The sequence below is a fragment of the Phallusia mammillata genome, chromosome 1, assembly GCF_965637545.1.
Source record: "Phallusia mammillata chromosome 1, kaPhaMamm4.hap1.1, whole genome shotgun sequence".
NCBI classification, from domain to species: domain Eukaryota; kingdom Metazoa; phylum Chordata; class Ascidiacea; order Phlebobranchia; family Ascidiidae; genus Phallusia; species Phallusia mammillata.
The window spans coordinates 12,902,513-12,919,942 of NC_137252.1; the positions used below are offsets into that span (position 1 = coordinate 12,902,513).

At 35.4% G+C, this 17,430-nt stretch overlaps 1 protein-coding gene across 9 annotated transcripts; it reads left to right on the top strand.

Moving 5' to 3' along the window:
• The first annotated feature begins 245 nt into the window (after positions 1–245).
• Positions 246–17,381, top strand: LOC145227718 (uncharacterized). Of its 9 annotated transcripts, none has more exons than XM_080092671.1 (30): positions 246–437; positions 643–798; positions 1,628–1,760; positions 2,172–2,303; positions 2,946–3,024; positions 3,211–3,309; positions 3,617–3,693; positions 3,811–3,936; positions 4,293–4,455; positions 4,575–4,867; positions 6,802–6,848; positions 6,915–6,988; positions 7,057–7,166; positions 7,281–7,397; positions 7,778–7,918; positions 8,667–8,757; positions 9,571–9,680; positions 10,176–10,408; positions 10,876–11,020; positions 12,427–12,601; positions 13,073–13,196; positions 14,067–14,257; positions 14,424–14,518; positions 14,920–15,229; positions 15,373–15,467; positions 15,557–15,652; positions 15,719–15,830; positions 15,927–16,063; positions 16,143–16,326; positions 16,530–17,381. In XM_080092671.1, exons 1-30 carry the CDS (start codon positions 412–414, stop codon positions 16,811–16,813), a joined length of 4,155 nt encoding a protein of 1,384 aa, XP_079948797.1. In that variant the 5' UTR covers positions 246–411; the 3' UTR covers positions 16,814–17,381. The 9 variants fall into 9 exon arrangements, with proteins under 9 accessions (XP_079948797.1, XP_079948744.1, XP_079948759.1 ...); XM_080092618.1 differs by having other exon boundaries at positions 271–437; positions 15,927–16,084; positions 16,527–17,381; XM_080092633.1 differs by having other exon boundaries at positions 271–437; positions 8,670–8,757; positions 15,927–16,084; positions 16,527–17,381.
• Positions 17,382–17,430: the final 49 nt, after the last annotated feature.

Below are 17,430 nucleotides of genomic sequence, written 5' to 3' on the forward strand. Positions count from 1 at the left end.
TTTGGCTGATAAGATTTTTTGCATGATCTTGAAATATGGCGGTTCTCAGCAGTTATCTGCTGCAACACCGGTCTCTAGATTTCTGAAACAGGAAAATGAAACAAACAAACCAACATATTCGTAAATGCATAACGAGAAAATTATTGGTTTTCAAATACTAATCGAGTAAACTATTAAGTTTATTATTTGCGTGTGTAGTTTTGTTTCTTTTGGTTCCTTTTTACCAAATTGATTTAAGGTCAAAGTTCGTGAAAGCAAACATGGAAAGCAGTCTTGCGTGGCTGCTCCTGGCTGCATTTTCTGAAGATAGTAATAAGGGGACCTGATTTTATGTGAATAAAATTGGGTTTTTCCCATGACCTATTAATGTAGATAATTGCAGTATATGTTTTAAAATATTTGTTAAGTAGAATGGCGTACTACCCAGGACAATATGGGTAAGTTTTTAAACTAAAAACATTTCAAACAATTCAGAACAAAGTTTGTTATTTTTCAGTTGTTTTATTGTCAAAATGGTCATGTGCAATAAATTTAACTTGTAAAATAGATTAAAATGAAAATATACAAAGCACATGTATTGAATTCATCTACTGCAATTTTTTACAATATGTATTTTTAAGTAATTAGTTTTAAACATTTTAGGCAGTACAGCCAACCAACAGCAGCACCAGCAGCATCAGGATATAACAACCCTCAACAAGTAACTGCAAATTACACACAATATGGAAATTTTAATAGTTCTGCATCTGGAACAAGCACTTCATCAACCAACACATCAACTGTTGCATCATCATTCGGGTAATTCAACAGCTGTTTTTCTGTAGAGATAAACTGATATGTTTTTTAAAGGCCGGGAACGATTATTAGTACATCAGTGGGCCGATAGAAAACCAATAATTTGTTTCCAGTTAAAGGCCTACATTTTTACCTTTTCAATGGCAAAACAATCTCCAAAGATGTTCAAAAAATACAAACGTTAGGTGATTTAATGGTGGGGTAACAAAAATTGCAGTGCTAAGGTTTTGCTTTGCTTTATGTATGTAATAAATGTTAATAAACAAAAACTTGTAAAAATGAAACTTAAGAATGCCATGACAGAGCATCAAAGTTTTTTAAGTTGCTTTGCCTTTATACCAATCATCGATGGCCAATGCATAAGGCAGAGACACAGTTGTGTCATGCAATAATAATATAGTTACAAACAGTGTTTTTTTAAGGTTTTTTTTTTCTCCAGCGGTTTCCCAAAATTTGCCAGTAGCCTAATAAATAATTCGTTTAAAGCAAATATGGCTATTTTTTGGTATTTAAATAAAACACTTGCGGTCTCTTAAAACTACTTAGCGGTCACCCAAACCAAACCTTAAAAAAAAACCTGGTTACAAACATCCCATTTATTGGCACTCGGATGACAAAAACAATACTGTTAATCTGTACAGTACCAAGTTAATTGCCTGACATTTATTTATTACATTGCTTTTAATGTGTATGTATGCTGCACTTCTTACCAAAAAGTTTTTATCTTGAAGTTTATTAGTTGTTGCTCAAATCTTTCTGTAGCAACATGTATTAAATCATGAATTTCTTTAGTTTCTTTTCACGCTTTGTTATTTTCTGTCTTTTTTGGTAGCTACCAACAAACTTCTGTGGCAAGCACAACGCCATCACAAACAACCGCACAAACTTTTCCATCCCAGTCATACTATGGTTACACCAACGTTAGCAGTACTACAGTCAATCAACCAACATTTCACAACTTTGCTGTAAGTGCTTTCATTCAAATCTTTGTTTTATACATTTTGTCACTTTTTATCATGAGTTTAGTAATTTGAGTGACCTAAATGCACAATGTTATGGGTGGCCTTTTTGGTTTTCTAATTTTAATCAAAATATCCAGTTTTTAGAAGGTTTCCTGCATAATATTTTGCTTGGATATTAAACAAAAATGAGCAATTTTATTGTGAAAGGAAAGTTGTCCTAATAAAATACTTTTACACAAACATTTATTGCATTGAAATTTGATGCTATGTTGTTGAAATATATATATATGTTGATGCCAGCCACTCTTAAAAGCAAAATTATGATGTGTTGTGTAATGTTTTTTGAACAGGTTTCATGTACAGTAAAAACTGACAAAGCATTAAATGTATGTAACTTTGCAATTCTTGTTTCAGAATCTTTGGTACAGTCAGACAACAGCAAATAACGCTGCTGCTGCTGCTCAGACAACAGCGCAACAACAACAATCCACACAGACAAGACAAGCTCAAATGTCCGTTCAACAAGTTGCTTCTTTGCATGCTCAGGTATAAGGTTAAACTGAAACCAGTGTTTCTCTTTTTTAGCTTGTTTTATTCTGGAAAACAAAAACCACCCTGGCCACTGATTTGTTTGACCTTTTATCATGATAAATAAAAAGTTGCATAAATTGAATTTTCATGCTGATGTTTTTGTAATGTTGAATGATAGATTCTAACAAATATACACTCCATAATGTGATGTAACGCTTAAGTATGGTCAAAGGTTACTTCATTTCCCTTTTTTGAGGTACAGTTATGCCAAATATACTGCATACCTATTTGGCTTGCTGAATATTTAGTGCCTTCAAAATAGCCCCAAGGGAGATTACATAATGAAGCTCAGACATATGTTTGCAAGCTGTGAGACTTAAGTTTTTTTTTTTAGTCAGTATTACAGTCAAGTGGGGTAAAAAAAAAACATTTTTTGAAAATTTTGTTACCATACTTTTGTATTGTTTTGGATAAAAAAATTTGCTTCAGATGTGAGGGCATTTTTCTACCCCAACTTCGGTATAATTTTTTTACTGCATTTAACTATGTGCTGTTTTGTGCCTAGTTTACTTATAATATTTGTAGACCAACTTACATGTTTTCTCTAATAGCATTTTCCTAAATGTAAATGTTATAGCAGTTTTCATATTGTTGCAGTACATGGGATATCAGCAGGCATTTGTACAACAGCAGCAACAACAATATCAACAACAGCAACAACAACTTGCAAACACAGGTAATAACTTAGAGGTAGAAGTTATTCATTCCTTATAACAACTGCTTTGTTTTATGTGTAAGCAATTGTTGGGGTGTTTTTAACGGGAGGTATAGTGAACACAATGCATCAACAATTTGCAGTTACATCTGTATTTTAAACAACCTTAATTGTTGTGGTTTAATACTGAAATGTTGTATTCTACAGTTGCTACTACAGCTGCATCACAACAAGCTTATAAATCACCAATTGGGGCAAAATCAAGTCCCCAATCCAACATCGGCATAAACCAAACCACAGTTGCTGGTAAATCAGTTGTTTTTTATTGTAATATACAAATAAATATGCTGAATGTGGGATTGGTGTTTATGGTGTTTAAAAGTTGGCGCTTGTTAACTGTTTGTACTTTTCTACTGCTGCTCTGCATTTACATAATGCAAGTGGTTTATGTTTGAACATGTCTGCCAACACTTGGCATTACTGCTTGGACTTTTATTCTGTTGCTTTGCATTTTTTATTCTTCACATAATGCTGGTGGTTTATGTTTGAACATGTCTGCCAACAGAGTTTGATATTTACACAAACCTTGCTTACTTGTATCTTGCTGTCACAGCTTCTTGGGGTAATGCTGCCACCCCACGAACTCAGCATGAAAGTTTTCCAACTATTCCTCTACCAAACCAACCACAGGTATTTTGAAAGTCTTGTTGTATTGTTCTTGTAAGAATGTGTGAGCTTTTATTATTTAGGGGTAGCATTTTTCAAATATAAATGTTTTTATTGAATTTAATGTTGATTTTCTTTTAGACCGATCCTGTTAGTCGTACAACTGGTTGGGGGGCAACTTTTACCCCTCAACAGCACCCTCCTTCTCAACCCCCACAACCCCAGGGTAAAGATTGGACCCATGTAACAACTGGATACCAACAGCAGGTATGAACCAGTATTATCTGATTTAAAAGAAATATTTTTTTAGAAATATAAAAAAAATTGATTTTTCTTTAGTACAGAGTTTTTGAACCTGTTTTTTCTTTTTAACTTTTTATAGATACAGAACTAAAAGTAGTGGATTAATCCTATAGAGATTCTTATAGAGCCTTCTTCTTTATATTTGCCACCTAAGTGTGTACAATTTACTGCTTGGGGACAAATTTATCCTGGTTTAAGAACCACTGTTTTAGTTGGTGCTTTGCTATATGCATTGTCTGGTACTGTTCAAGTCTTGCATATTGAGTACATTCCAAATATGTGTTAATATTAACAAAAACAACCCAACTTTTTTGTCCTAGAATCTTTCAAGAGGTAATTACGGTGTATCTGGGGGTGACTTCAGTTGGTCACAGCAACAGGCACAGATGAACATGCAACGCCAAAACCAGGCATTTACTCAGCAAGGAAAAACTCCAAGTTACCCCAACCAATCTCCACAGTATGGTGGTCAGCAGCAGCAAGGTAAATTCACTTGAAAACATTTTTTGTAAGAAATCACAAGTCTGTAACAAAGTGCTTCCAATGACTATAATTCTGCTTTAAGTGACATGTGAATTAATTAAAGCCTCTTTTTTAACTAGGACCCAACCTTGATACTCGGGCATACAACAGTAGACCTCCGGATCCAGCAAATTTTCCTCCTGATGCCCGTGCTGCTTGGGGCCAGCATGCAAACAATTGGGGTGAAAACTGGAACAAAGACCAAGGTTGGGGTGATTGGAATGGGGCCCAAAACCGACCCAGAGTAAATGAGGATGGACCCAACATACCCCCATTTCCTGAAGCATGGCAGATGGGAAACCAACCCCCAGGGCAGAATGGGAATTGGGATGAGCGTAATCGAGCTAATTGGAACCAAGCCAACTGGCAGCAGGTTAGGAGATACATTTTATTTTTGGAAGGCAATCATTTGGATGCTAAATTGTAATGCAAGGTATGACTATCTCACTCACTATTTATAGTTTTGCATATCAAAACACTATTCATTGTTATGACTTATGATATTTATGGGTCCCCTTCCCTGAAGGGGACACATATTGTTTTGTCTATATTTTTTTTTTCTTTCTAACACGGATTTGTTCCCACGTTTTGGTCAAGAAAGAATGGTTCAAACTTTTTCAAATTTACACACATTATAGATATTGGTCTAAAGATGGTCCATGTGAATTTTGACCCCGTTTGACCCCTCGGTTCACCCACAGCCCCCCAAAACGTGAATTTTTTAACGCAGATTTGTTCCCACGTTTTGGTCAAGAAAGAATGGTTCAAACTTTCTCAAATTTACTCTTATTATAGATATTGGTCAAACGATGGTCCATGTGAATTTTGACCCCGTTTGACCCCTCGGTTCACCCACAGCCCCCCAAAACGTGAAATTTTTGAAACGGCTATACTTGCTAAAGCAGATGTTTCTGGAGTTTCATACTTTTTGATTGGTACATTGCAGCGTATTTTAAACTATTTTGAAACTTGAAGTTGTATATATCCATTTTCACCCCTTTACCCCCAAATATTTGTTTGTTTGTTCACATGTTATTGAGGCCAGAAATACAAGACTTAACCTGCTGAAATTTTTAACAGCTGTGGATAGGGTGCTCCTTGTTGGCTGGTAAAAATTTCAGTGCAATCGGCTCAGTAATAGTAAAAATATGTTTTTACATGCTGTCTTCTGTCATATTTGTGCTCGCTCAGTGCACAGCTGACGCAATGGGAATGATTGACGATAGTGGCACATGGAAAAATGCCTCTGCTTCACGCATGAACGCAGTCGTCACTTGACCATTTTCTCTCTGGTTGGAATTGAGATGATACGGTGTTAGTGATATTGCGCTGTAAACGTTAACGCTGCGGGGTCACGGCAGGGACAGGCGATGCGTATGACGTCATGACCGTATTTGCCTGTCGCTCAGTGCACGGCTGACGCAATGGGAGTGATTGACCATAGTGGCGCATAGAAAAAAATGCCTCAGCTTCACGCATGAACGCAGTCGTTACGTGACCATTTTCTCAGTCAGATAGAAGTATCAACTCTCAAGGGAGTAATTCACTTGTTTACGATTAAGGCGGGTGAATGCAGCGGGAGTGCTCAGCTTGACGTCCGGACGGACGTTTTATGAGGCAGTCGTGTCGGTGATTAGAAATCAGCTGTTTTTGCGCAGCTATGCTATGTCGTTTTATTAAGTTATCAAGCACATTTTAAGTTTTGGAAAATTGTGTTTAAAAACTGACCTTGAACGACAATATCAAGGTCAAAGCATGAGAATAAATTGAAAGTATTTCCTGTTATTTTTTCCTATTTACTGTTTTTTTGTAATTATATGACAATAATGATGCAAAAACAATACGGACAAAACTTTTTGGGTTAAGGCTAAAGTTGGTTAAGCTTGTCCTTAAGAATCTAAAAATAACCAGGATGTTTGTTTACCATAAATCCGCACAAACGCGCATATGGGGACCCATTATATTATGCTTGCAGAAACAATTAGGTTATAAAGTGCCAGGAAAAAGATAGGGACCCAATGAAATGTAGGTGCCAAATATATATCCATTATAAATATAGTAAATGGAATATGTGATACATCATTAAATATGATGTAGTATATATAACCCAGCAATATATAGGAAAACCGCTATTCTAGTTTACAAACAAGTTTAGTTTCAATCTTCATAGAAAAAAAATTGTTCAGGTTGATTTAGAATTACAAACAAATCTGAACGAAGCACCTAAATTTATTGCCACAGATTAGCCTTAAAATATACCTTTAATGAACAAAGCATAAACAATTTGTTGTTGTTGTTGTTTTGTAGCAGACAGGCTTTGAACAAAATGGAGCGAGACAAAATCAAGGAAATCGGTAAAATTCATTCTGTTTTTGTTGACACTATGTTACTAGCTTTACACAATGACTTATATATCACAGGTTTGCAAGAGGTGATAACCAACAGCGGTTTCCTAATAATGGCAGATACAGTCCAAATTCCAGACAATCTAGAGGTAAGCTATTTGTGCCATTTTTTTTTGCTTTATGGTCTCTCAGTCTGTTTCATGTTTTTTAATACAAGGTGAAAAAACAGATCGTGAACTTTGGTCACCAGCTGACAATAAGAAAAAGTTTGGAAACAAAGTTATAAAGCCGCAGGATTCTCCAAAAGAAAATGTTTCTGATAAAATTGTAAGTTTAACATCGTAATAGGTGTGTGTTTAAAAATGTAATGAATACAGTCACTATTATTGCTTTAACAGTTATATCTTAGGCTACATTGTGTTATCATTTTTTCCATTTAAGGTCCAAGCCACGGAAATCAAGTCTTACTTGTATTCATGGTTAAGTATGCGACATATGCATCCTGTGTATGATTTGCACTCAACTGGAGAACGTCCTGATCAGACTTTCCGATGTGAGGTAAGAGAGCCTTATCTCAAGTGAAACCAGCTTGCAAACTGCTAGTTTAACACACAAAAGAGGAATGTTTTAAATCAAAACATATTTTTTACGCTATATATATATATAAACATAAAATTTTGCAGATTTAAATTAGTGGAAAAACCATGTTATGTGAAATCAATAGGTCTGCTCTATAAAATATTACAAAGTCAAAAAAGTAAATTCAAAGGCAAGTTTGTTACTTTATGTATGGCTATTGTCTTCATTAAAACAGACCAACTACCAGAAATGCTGGATCAAAATTAATGAATGAAATCTCTTATTGAAAATCCAATGTGAAAATTTCTAAACCTTCTAATATTTTCATCTTAACACAATATATTTGTTGAACACTACAGCTTCGAGTGCAAGGATATAAGTTTGTCGGAGTTGGTGAGTCTACAAACAAGAAGGAATCCCTGAATGACGCAGCATGGAGTTTTGCTGATTTCCTTGTAAAACAGGGGGAACTAACACCCAGTGAATTGCCAGCCAAAACAGTAAGTCAAAGCCTTGTTTATAATTCAGATGAACTTCAACCAATTTACATAAATTCAAAACACAGCATGCAAAAAGATACTTAAAACCGGTGTTTCATTTCAGAACGGAACAAAACAAAATAATTCTGTGAAAATAATTTATTTCATTCCGTTTTTTTTTTCTGTCTTATCAAAATAAATTTACAGTATTTTGGTTTTAACAAAAAGAACAATCCTTTGTTTAAAAAGAATAATCCTTTGTGTAAAAAGAACAGTCCTTTACAACAAAGAATGAAAGTTATAACACACAAGAATTGTTGTTGGGTAGATAATACGTCACACAACATTTGTCAACTTAGGTCAAAAATATGGTGCATTGTTGGAGCCTAAATTTTGTTATTATGTTGCACAGGCATGAAATTTTTTGCAACTTTCTCGTGTTAAACATTCAGAACGAAGTACATAATAAAAATCAGTGATATTTCATTTTTTTTCTGTGTTTAGTTTGCTTTTTATTTCTGTATTTTGTTCCTGTATTTGAACCAAAAATTAATTATTTCATTCCGGTATAATGTTCCATTCCGGTATGAAACACTGTTCAAAACAACTTGCTATTCACACTGGAAAGTTACATATCTATTAGTCATTAGCTAAAATGACTCTAAGCATCATCGACTCATGTGTATGCTCACATATTATCACATATAGATGAATCTAATTGAAAATAATTTAATCAACTAACTGATCATCTATCTAATTTTTATCATAGCAGATGGATGATGATATTTCTGACAACTTCGGTGTAGTGAAAGATGATGAATCTGAGACAAGGGTTGAAATTCAACCTAAAAGAGGTGAGGGTAAGCAATAAATATCAAACAATAATAATACATTACATAAACTGTAACAAATGTAAATGCGGTTGCAAATCTTGATTGTCAGTGTATTAAGGTGTCTCCGAAATCATTGTTTTATGCCTGTATTATTGTGGGTAGTAGGGATGGACCAAAACTGCAAATATCATGTTTGGTCGAACCCCACGCATCTCACACTAATCCCCAGTGCTTGGCCGGCACACCCAGCGCCCAGGGCATTGTGATGTCGCAAACATTCCCGATTTTCCACTAGTTTTGTAGCATTTCAAGATCCCTGTAGTACATGCCCCAGAAATCCGTGTTTTGTCACTATATGCTTGGCTGATCACTGAGCATCAAAAACAGGTACCGAGTTCTCGGGTTCTGACTCGGCTCGGCCCATCCCTAGTGGGTAGCCTTTCCTGAAGGTAAAATATGGTTTGCTTAAATCATTTGGTCAAGAAAGAGTGCTTTAAATCCTCCCATAGTTTGACCTCAGTTGATCACAAGTAATATTTTTAAAAATGGCTACACTTGCTAAAATAAATGACCCAGAAGTTCCATACACTGTTAGTTAGTATACTGCAAAGTGTGTGAAAGCATTTTGTAGATTTTAGTTGAAACCCCTAACATAAAATCTTATACAGTTGAAGATATGGTAGTAATTGTTTGTTAGCTAAAATTTCAGCCTATTTGGCTCAGTGACAGGCCCAAAATAATGTCACATAAAGTTTTCAAATAAACTTAGGCCGGAAATGTACTTGTAGAAAGTGTTGCAAATGATGTACGTGTTCAACCATCAAACTTTTATTTTCTTAGTTGCCAGTGGTAACCAATATGTCCGTAAGAACCACAACCATAACCAGATGAACATGAAGGGACCCAAACAAAATATTCCCCCATTGATGAGCCTGGTCACAGCCCCACCAGTAAGTTGCATTTAAAACGTTTTATGAAATTTTCCGAGAGTCATAATTGTAAAGAACATAAAGTTTATTTAAGGTTTGCATGTGATTTTGTGTTGAAAAATTAATGATCACACTCGGCTGCTGCTTTTAGAATCCCTTAACATTCAAGAACATAGCCCGAGCTAAATGTTGATCAAAATTCGACCCCCTTGTACCTTTTTAACACATGACCTTTTATCGCCGTTATCTACACGTTTTTACCTGCCAATTGCACTTGTTTCTCACCTTTTTTGCTGCTTTTACTGGTTTTGCGCCCTGCTTGGTTTTACATTCATTCATTTGAGAATGACACAAGTTGCTGTTGAAACGTCATGTTTTATACAAAAAAAAATGGCTTGTTTGTTTCTTGTTAGAATTTAAAAAAAAACCGTTAATTGTGTACCTAATGATTTATGTTTTTTACAAAAGCTGTTTTTGTACACAGCTCGATATTTGCTAACCCAATTTTTATTTTAGGGACATCCCCATATGCCCCCTTTTATGGATCGTGGTTGTGCCCCCCATGAAATGTGGGGAATGCCCCTTCATCCCCCACCTCACCCACCTCCGTGGATGATGGGACCCCCTCCGCCGATGCCAGGACCATGGAGGGGTATGATGGGAGGACCAAGACATGGTTGGCATCCAAAGAATGATTACTGGAGGTTGGAAGAGCAATGGATGGAGGAGATTCATCATAGCCAAGAGTAGTAAGTCACTTTTGTAAAATAAAACTAAAAAAAAAAAAATTTAATCAAGGTCATAACTGCCAGGGTACTTGTGTATAAAGAATACAGAATGCAGATGTTTTAACAATCATTGTTGTCATCATCAGTGCAGGATTGTTCTCTGGCAGTTGTATTTTTGATTAAATTGCTCTTCAAGTTCTTATATGTTAAGTATACCTAACTAACTTGGTAACTTTTGCACATGTATAAACCTGGTAATAAAGTTACTTGGATAAATATATGTAAAAGTGGAAAATGAACACTATTGTTAATGTTTGTATAAACTAAATTTTCTCACTGTAAGCATTCTGATTTATGGAACCTGTGCGCAAATAAATTTTTAAACATTTCTTTGTAACTTTCCTACACCATATATGGTCAAAAATTGGGAAATGTGACTGGTTAAAACATTTGTTTTTGGATGTGAAATATAATATTTAATATTATAGTCAAAACCCAGAAGACATATTTATCAATCAAATGATAATGAGGCATAAAGAAGCAACTATGGGTGTTGGGGGTGGAATGAGACCACGCCCTAATCTCGCTATGCCGATGGATGGTCGTGGCGGTGGAGAATGGCAACCACAATATGTAAGTTACAGAAAATATAATTTTTGAAAAACTCTACACTGATTGTATCCAGTGAATTTTGTCTATTGTTTATAGTGGTCAATTTTTATTCGCAAAAGATCCAACTTAGCGAAGAACCAATTTGATTTTTCAATGCTTGTATAAATCACACAAAACCAATACTGTTTAACCCTTTAACTGCGGCGGGCGCATAAATGCGCCCCGACACATGCCTCGTTGTAAACAGCGATACAAATCATATTAGTGCGGATATTTTTTACAACTGGGGTGCGTTTGAAAGCTTAGGCATATTAGCTTCAATTTATTCGAAAAAAATGATATGTTAGTATTTGAAAAAAATTAATTACACCAAGGAGAAAGTCAAAATTCAGAAAAAACGTGTTTTTTTCTAATTTATGTTTTGCAGCCATTTTTTTTTATTTTACGCTTGGTTGATTAACAGACAGCTGTTTGGAGTTTGTTTCAGGGCTCTGTAAGGGCGTTGTGGCGATCTTTGTTTACAATTTGATGTGTGTTCAGCTGAATTGGGCTTGAAAGTGGGTAGTTTTGGGCAGTAAATTTGCCTTGGTTTGCTTGAATATACTGCTGTATCAGTCAGTTTAGCTTTACTATTCGTGGTGACAGCAGTTATTTATCAAGAAAACAACTGTTGTAGAAGCATTTTGACTTTGGAAGTGTGTGGTTGCTGGCCAATATTTTGATTATATCTGGCCCTCAACTGCATTTACATTGTCAAATGGTAAGAGGATTTGACCTCATGAATGAACAACAAATACAGAAGAATCAGTGCAAAGTACCTTGGGAATGCTTGGAATTGTGTTTTTTCTGTGAACTGTGTTTCAAACTTGCACATGCTGTGGTGTAATGATACATAATAAACATCCCATGTACAAACACTTGTAAATGAATTATGTGTGTACAGGTATTCAGTAAACGTTTGAATAAGTCCGTAAATTGTCAAGTTTGCCAAAAATTATTATTGAAAACACGTTTCCTACGCTCAAAAACATTAAATTTATCCTTTACTACAGAAAAATAAGAAACTAAAATTGATCATTATGACGTCATGAGCTAATTAATGACGTCATCGAAAAAACACACATCAAGTTTTGTAAGGAATTGTTTGTAAAACAACTTGGAAATAATAATTGTAACGAAAAACATCCATAAACTGCAATTTTATGGAAAAATAGAATTGAAATGATGTCATTTCGTAAGTGATGACGTCATCGAATTTTTTTTTATCTCTAAATGGTAGAAAATTTTATACCCAACAACTTTCCCAGAGAAAGTTTTTGCCTATCTTCTATCGATTTTGCATAAAACCCTAAAGAGCAAGAGCATGTCTAAACATTAATTTTTGTCAAAAAGAATTCAGCAGTTAAAGGGTTAACTGTTTCATTCAGAAAAATCGTAACCAACTAACCATGGACGACCGTCACATAATGGCGAAACATGCTGCTATTTACCCACATGAAGAGGAATTGAAGTCAGTTCACGAACTGGTGACGATTGCTGAACAAGCTCTTAAAGCTCTGTCTGACCAGTTTGTTGATGAAGATCACCCTCTGCCAAAATCAGGTGAGGCAAAAATCTTTACAAGTACAATATGGAATGTGTTATGTTTTGCACTGAAATAAAATATGTAATAGCAATCATAAATAGATTGTAATTTATAAAAGACACTAATACAGTAATAGCTTACAAAGGGCATTGGCACTCTATGTTTTTTTCCATGCAACTGAATCAATCAATTTGAAGTTGGTTATTTATGTGTCTGTTAAAGCTTTGTTTAAATTTTATATACTAAAGAAATAAAATAGTTTGCAGTGCACATTATCAACTGTAAAAACAATTAAAATACACATAAAATGATCAATATTAACTATGCATATTTGGTAATAACCCATGAGATTGTGATAAAAAGTGTTTATTTTTATGCTCAAATATATTTTGTATTAAATGTATAAAAAAGTGTGATGATTCAGTGTGCTATGATTAATACTTGGTGAAACATAACAATTTCACTTTATGCTTGAATTATTTAAACAGAAGAAGAAATTGAAGAGGAGAACTTGGATAAAGAGGATTCTACAGAAAAAACAGAAGATGGAAATGAAGAGAAATCTACATCTGGGGATGAAGATAAACAAGAAAAGAAAGCAAAAATACAAATGTATGAAATCAAATATTTATTTTTGAAGCAGTTTACCAAATTGACCATTCAATGTAAAAGCATAGAGCCAATAAATGATAAGCTGCAGACTTATCATTTATTGGCTCTATGCTTTTACATTGATACTGTGACACTGAGCCGACTGTGGTTCCCAAGCAGTTGCTTGGCCATTGTGAGCCAGTTTTATGTGTGCTGTATGCCCAGCTGTGGCATTGCACAGACTAGGTGATGCATGGGGTTGTACCCTGTTGCTCCTAACAAACTGGAGTGCCGTTGGATGGCTACACTAGCCAATGCGGCCGATCTTTCGTCACCAGCTGCACTGATGAGACCTTATAGGTCGAAACAGTGTGCACTGTCTGCAGCTGACCATTCAATGGTGTTGAGACTTTCTAATTATAATAGGTTATCTAACATAAATGATAGAGCCATTTTTGTTAAATTTTGCAGTCTTTGATTATTGAGGTAGAGCTACTAGCACCATAACTCATGTCAGTTACATTTAGCTAATTTTCAATAGGTGGCACAGGAACTGAATTATTTATTTAGCGGCTAACTAGGGTTACGGTTGGCAAGTAAGGTTTTGAAAATTATACATTGGGAACTAAATTTTAGTTTCATTAAATGTGCGAGTTAGTTTCATTAAATGTGCGACTGATGTGAGTTATGGTGTTGGTAGATTTTCCAATCATTGAACTAATAAAGATGCACTGCGTCTTATCATTGGTGTTTAGTAATTTTGAGTGTTATTATGTTAGAGCTTTTGTTTTTTAAATATGATTTAGGCATGATTACATTTGTCTGTACAAACCAAAAGTTATTGGTTATCAGCATTCCGACATAGGATACACATTATTTTTTTTGTTGCAGTTTGAAAAGGCCCAAGAAGCAACCCAAAAAGCTAATTGACACTCGCCCTCGCATCCTGTGTGCAGTCAATAGAGTTGGTACTTTAGCTAAAGGACTTCTCATTCACAACGATCCCAATGTCAGTCTTGTATTACTTTGCGGAAACGTCCCCACCCAGAAACTGCTACAGAGGGTTTTAAAGCATTTACCAGGTAAGAATGTTTGATTATGCCATATAAAATCTGCTACCAAAAACAGAATTTGTAATACACAATGAAATGTTATTCCCATGTGACAGAAAACACCTATATGAGATGCTGGCTATGTTATTTATTTCTCCAAACAATATCACAGTGCTAAGCATATCTTTTTGTTCAGAAAAAATGAAGGAAGTTAACAAGACACTGGAGTTTGAACTTGAAGAAAATGAGGCTGGCTTCACAATTTTTGCAAAGTTGGCTGTTAAAGTTAAGGTAAGAACTTACATTCTCAAAAGGTTTTCCGAGTTCGTGCACTTTGCAACACCACAGTTCAATACAACTTTACTCAACTTTGGGTGCTTGTAGAGGCTGTTCTAACTTCTGACAGAAACAAAACAAGAATTCACCTAGTAAAACATGCAGCTTATCATTAAAGTGAGACCTCACAAAATCAAATACTTGTGCACCTGTGTAGAAGTTGCATAACATATGATAAAGGTTGCATGTTTAAAACCCAATACATGCTACCATTTACTTACCTTGCTTTGCTGCTATGGTTAGTTGAACTTAAAATATATCACTTGCGGAAGACATTCTTAAAAGCATTTCAAAGCAACACACCATTTGCTAATGAAACCAAACTTTTGTGTTCTAAATTGCATGCTTTTTCATAGGTTTTAGTTACACTCACATCCACCTCCTTAAACAAACCAAAACCCAAAGTACAAGAAGAGAAAGAAGCTGAAGAGGAAAAGGTAACAGGGCCTGAAGGAGTGGGTGAAGATGAAGGACACAAAGAAGATGCAGAGAAGGAGGAAGAAAAGCAAGAAGGAGATCAGAGTGAAGAGGAGAAGAAAGAAGAGACAGAAGATGCAGAAAACAACCCAACAGAACAAAAGGAAGAAACTCCACCAAAAGAGCAAGAGGAATCTAATGAGCAAAAATACACATGTGTCGATTCGGAAACAAAGATAGATGAAATAGGTTTGATTTAATCCTTGCTTTAAAATCCTAATCTATTTCAGAGAAACAACCTAATGCTTTATTAACATCCTTTCGGGCATAAATAGTTTCAATCTGGGAACCTTACATACACTTTTGTTTACGTGTTAATTTGCAATGTTTAGAAGTGGAATCAAACAATGAAGAAATTGAAGGAATGCTTCCGAAACATTTGCTGCTTGATGCGCTGGCACAACTGCGACATGCTAAATGGTTTCAGGTAATGGATATGCCAAGTATTTTTGGTACATTTTGCCTTCAAATACTAAAGAAAAGTGCTTGTTTAAAACTATCATATTTTTGTTGCAGGCACGAGCTAGTCAGTTGGATTGTTGTGTTGTCATGATTCGCATACTAAGGGATTTAAAACTGAGAGAAAAAGTTTGGAATCCACTATCCAATTGGGTACAGATCACTTTAGCATTATATAACATAATGTTATGTAGTTTCAAACCTTTGTTTACTTTCCAGGCAATTGAAAACCTGGTATACATTTCATTGTCAAGTTCAAATGAACAAATGGGACATGGTGATGCATTCCGACGTGTGTTTGAAGTCCTAGCTGGTGGGGTTTTGCTACCAGGTAACATTGAAATAAATGGCCTCGAGCAATATGCAGCAAGTGCCACTTTCGTGCTTTGCCAAGATTTAGTTTTTACTGAACAGTTTTGTCATTTAGATCGACCTGGTGTTCAAGACCCATGTGAGAAAGACAAGGTTGATGTGTTGGATTGCTGTTCAGATCAGGAGTTGGAAGAGATGACTCGATATGCTCAGTATGTTCTCCTGAAAATTGCTTTTAGACAAATACACCAGGTTCGTTGCCTGAATTTACAGGTGCCATGGTAATGTGTGTACAAGACATTGATTGCCAACTGATCATGTTTATTTTTAGGTACTTGGTATGGAAAGGTTATCCCTGAATGCTCCTCGGCCTAACAACCATTACCCTACATCTCATAATGTCAATAGCATACAGAGCAAAGATGAGAATGGTAGTGACCTACCAAACAAACAGCACTCAGAAAGTGATAAAATCACAACAGAAAATGTAACAGAAACCTCTCCTGTAAAAGAAGGTAAGAATGAACTAAGAAACGTTTTCGGACATAAACAGGAATATACATGATGTTACCCTAAATAATTTATTAATAGTTAGTTTATACATATTTACACTCTCAGAATCTACATTTTTCAAAGTTTGATTTCAGCATTGTGCAGTTACATTAATATTTCTTCTGTGTAACGTGGTGCAAAAGTAACCTGTTTCTCTGTCTAGCAGATAATGAAAATGAGCAAAAACTTGCTGACCTTTCAATTACCGATCCTGAAAACAAACACACTGAGGTTGTAGATCTACAAGAAAATGACAGAGTCACTGAACAAATCACAGATTGTCCTGAGGAAACAGATAAAAATTCCGACACGGATACCACAGACAAAAGTCAGAATCTTGACCAGTCCAGTTGTATGGAAAAGAATTCTGAGTTAAAAGAAGCACCTTCGGAGCCGGAGCCAAATCCAGATCAGATTCAACAGCAAACATCAAACACAGAAGACAATTAGTTTTCTTCTTTTAGCTTGCTATTATAAAAAAAACGACTGTTTTGGGGGATTTATGGGCATGTTATAAATATTCTGGGGGGAGGGGTACTCTGTTGGGTGGGGGGAGGGTCTAAAACGTATGAACTCCGGAAGTTGTTGTCAAGGTAGTTTAAATAGTAAAACAGTTGTTGTCTTGGTGTATTAATCTCGCTTATGCAATACCGATATGTGCTAGAATTTGAAATGATCGTTATGAAAGTCTGTACTAAAACTACAAAACGATGAAATATGTGGGAGGGGGGTTGGGTTATTCTTATGTACAGCTATATCCTTTGTATCATAGATCTTCTGTCTTTTGTTTGCGTAAAAGCGGGGAATGTATCTAGCGCTCTGTATAATTAAGCGCAGGAATAATTTACCATGGTTTAAACTACATTAATACGCAGAGCTGGATTTAGAGTCGACATGCAAAAACTGTGTCAAAGCAGCCATTTGCGGTCATTCCACTTCCAAACATCACAACTTTGTTGCTGCTTAACATGTTTGATTATGAACGAAAATAAAATTTCAATAAAAGCGCACACTTTCATGCGTGGCATTATTGGCGGGAAAACATGGCGGAAATTCTGAGTACCTCT

Bases quoted from the DNA above. Each gene is read 5' to 3' on its own strand.
- LOC145227718 (XM_080092618.1), top strand. From the start codon at position 412: ATGGCGTACTACCCAGGACAATATGG. The intron at 11,021-12,426 runs GTAAGTTACAGA...TGTTTCATTCAG, and splicing joins GAGAATGGCAACCACAATAT to AAAAATCGTAACCAACTAAC. The intron at 15,831-15,926 runs GTAACATTGAAA...TTTGTCATTTAG, and splicing joins TGGTGGGGTTTTGCTACCAG to ATCGACCTGGTGTTCAAGAC.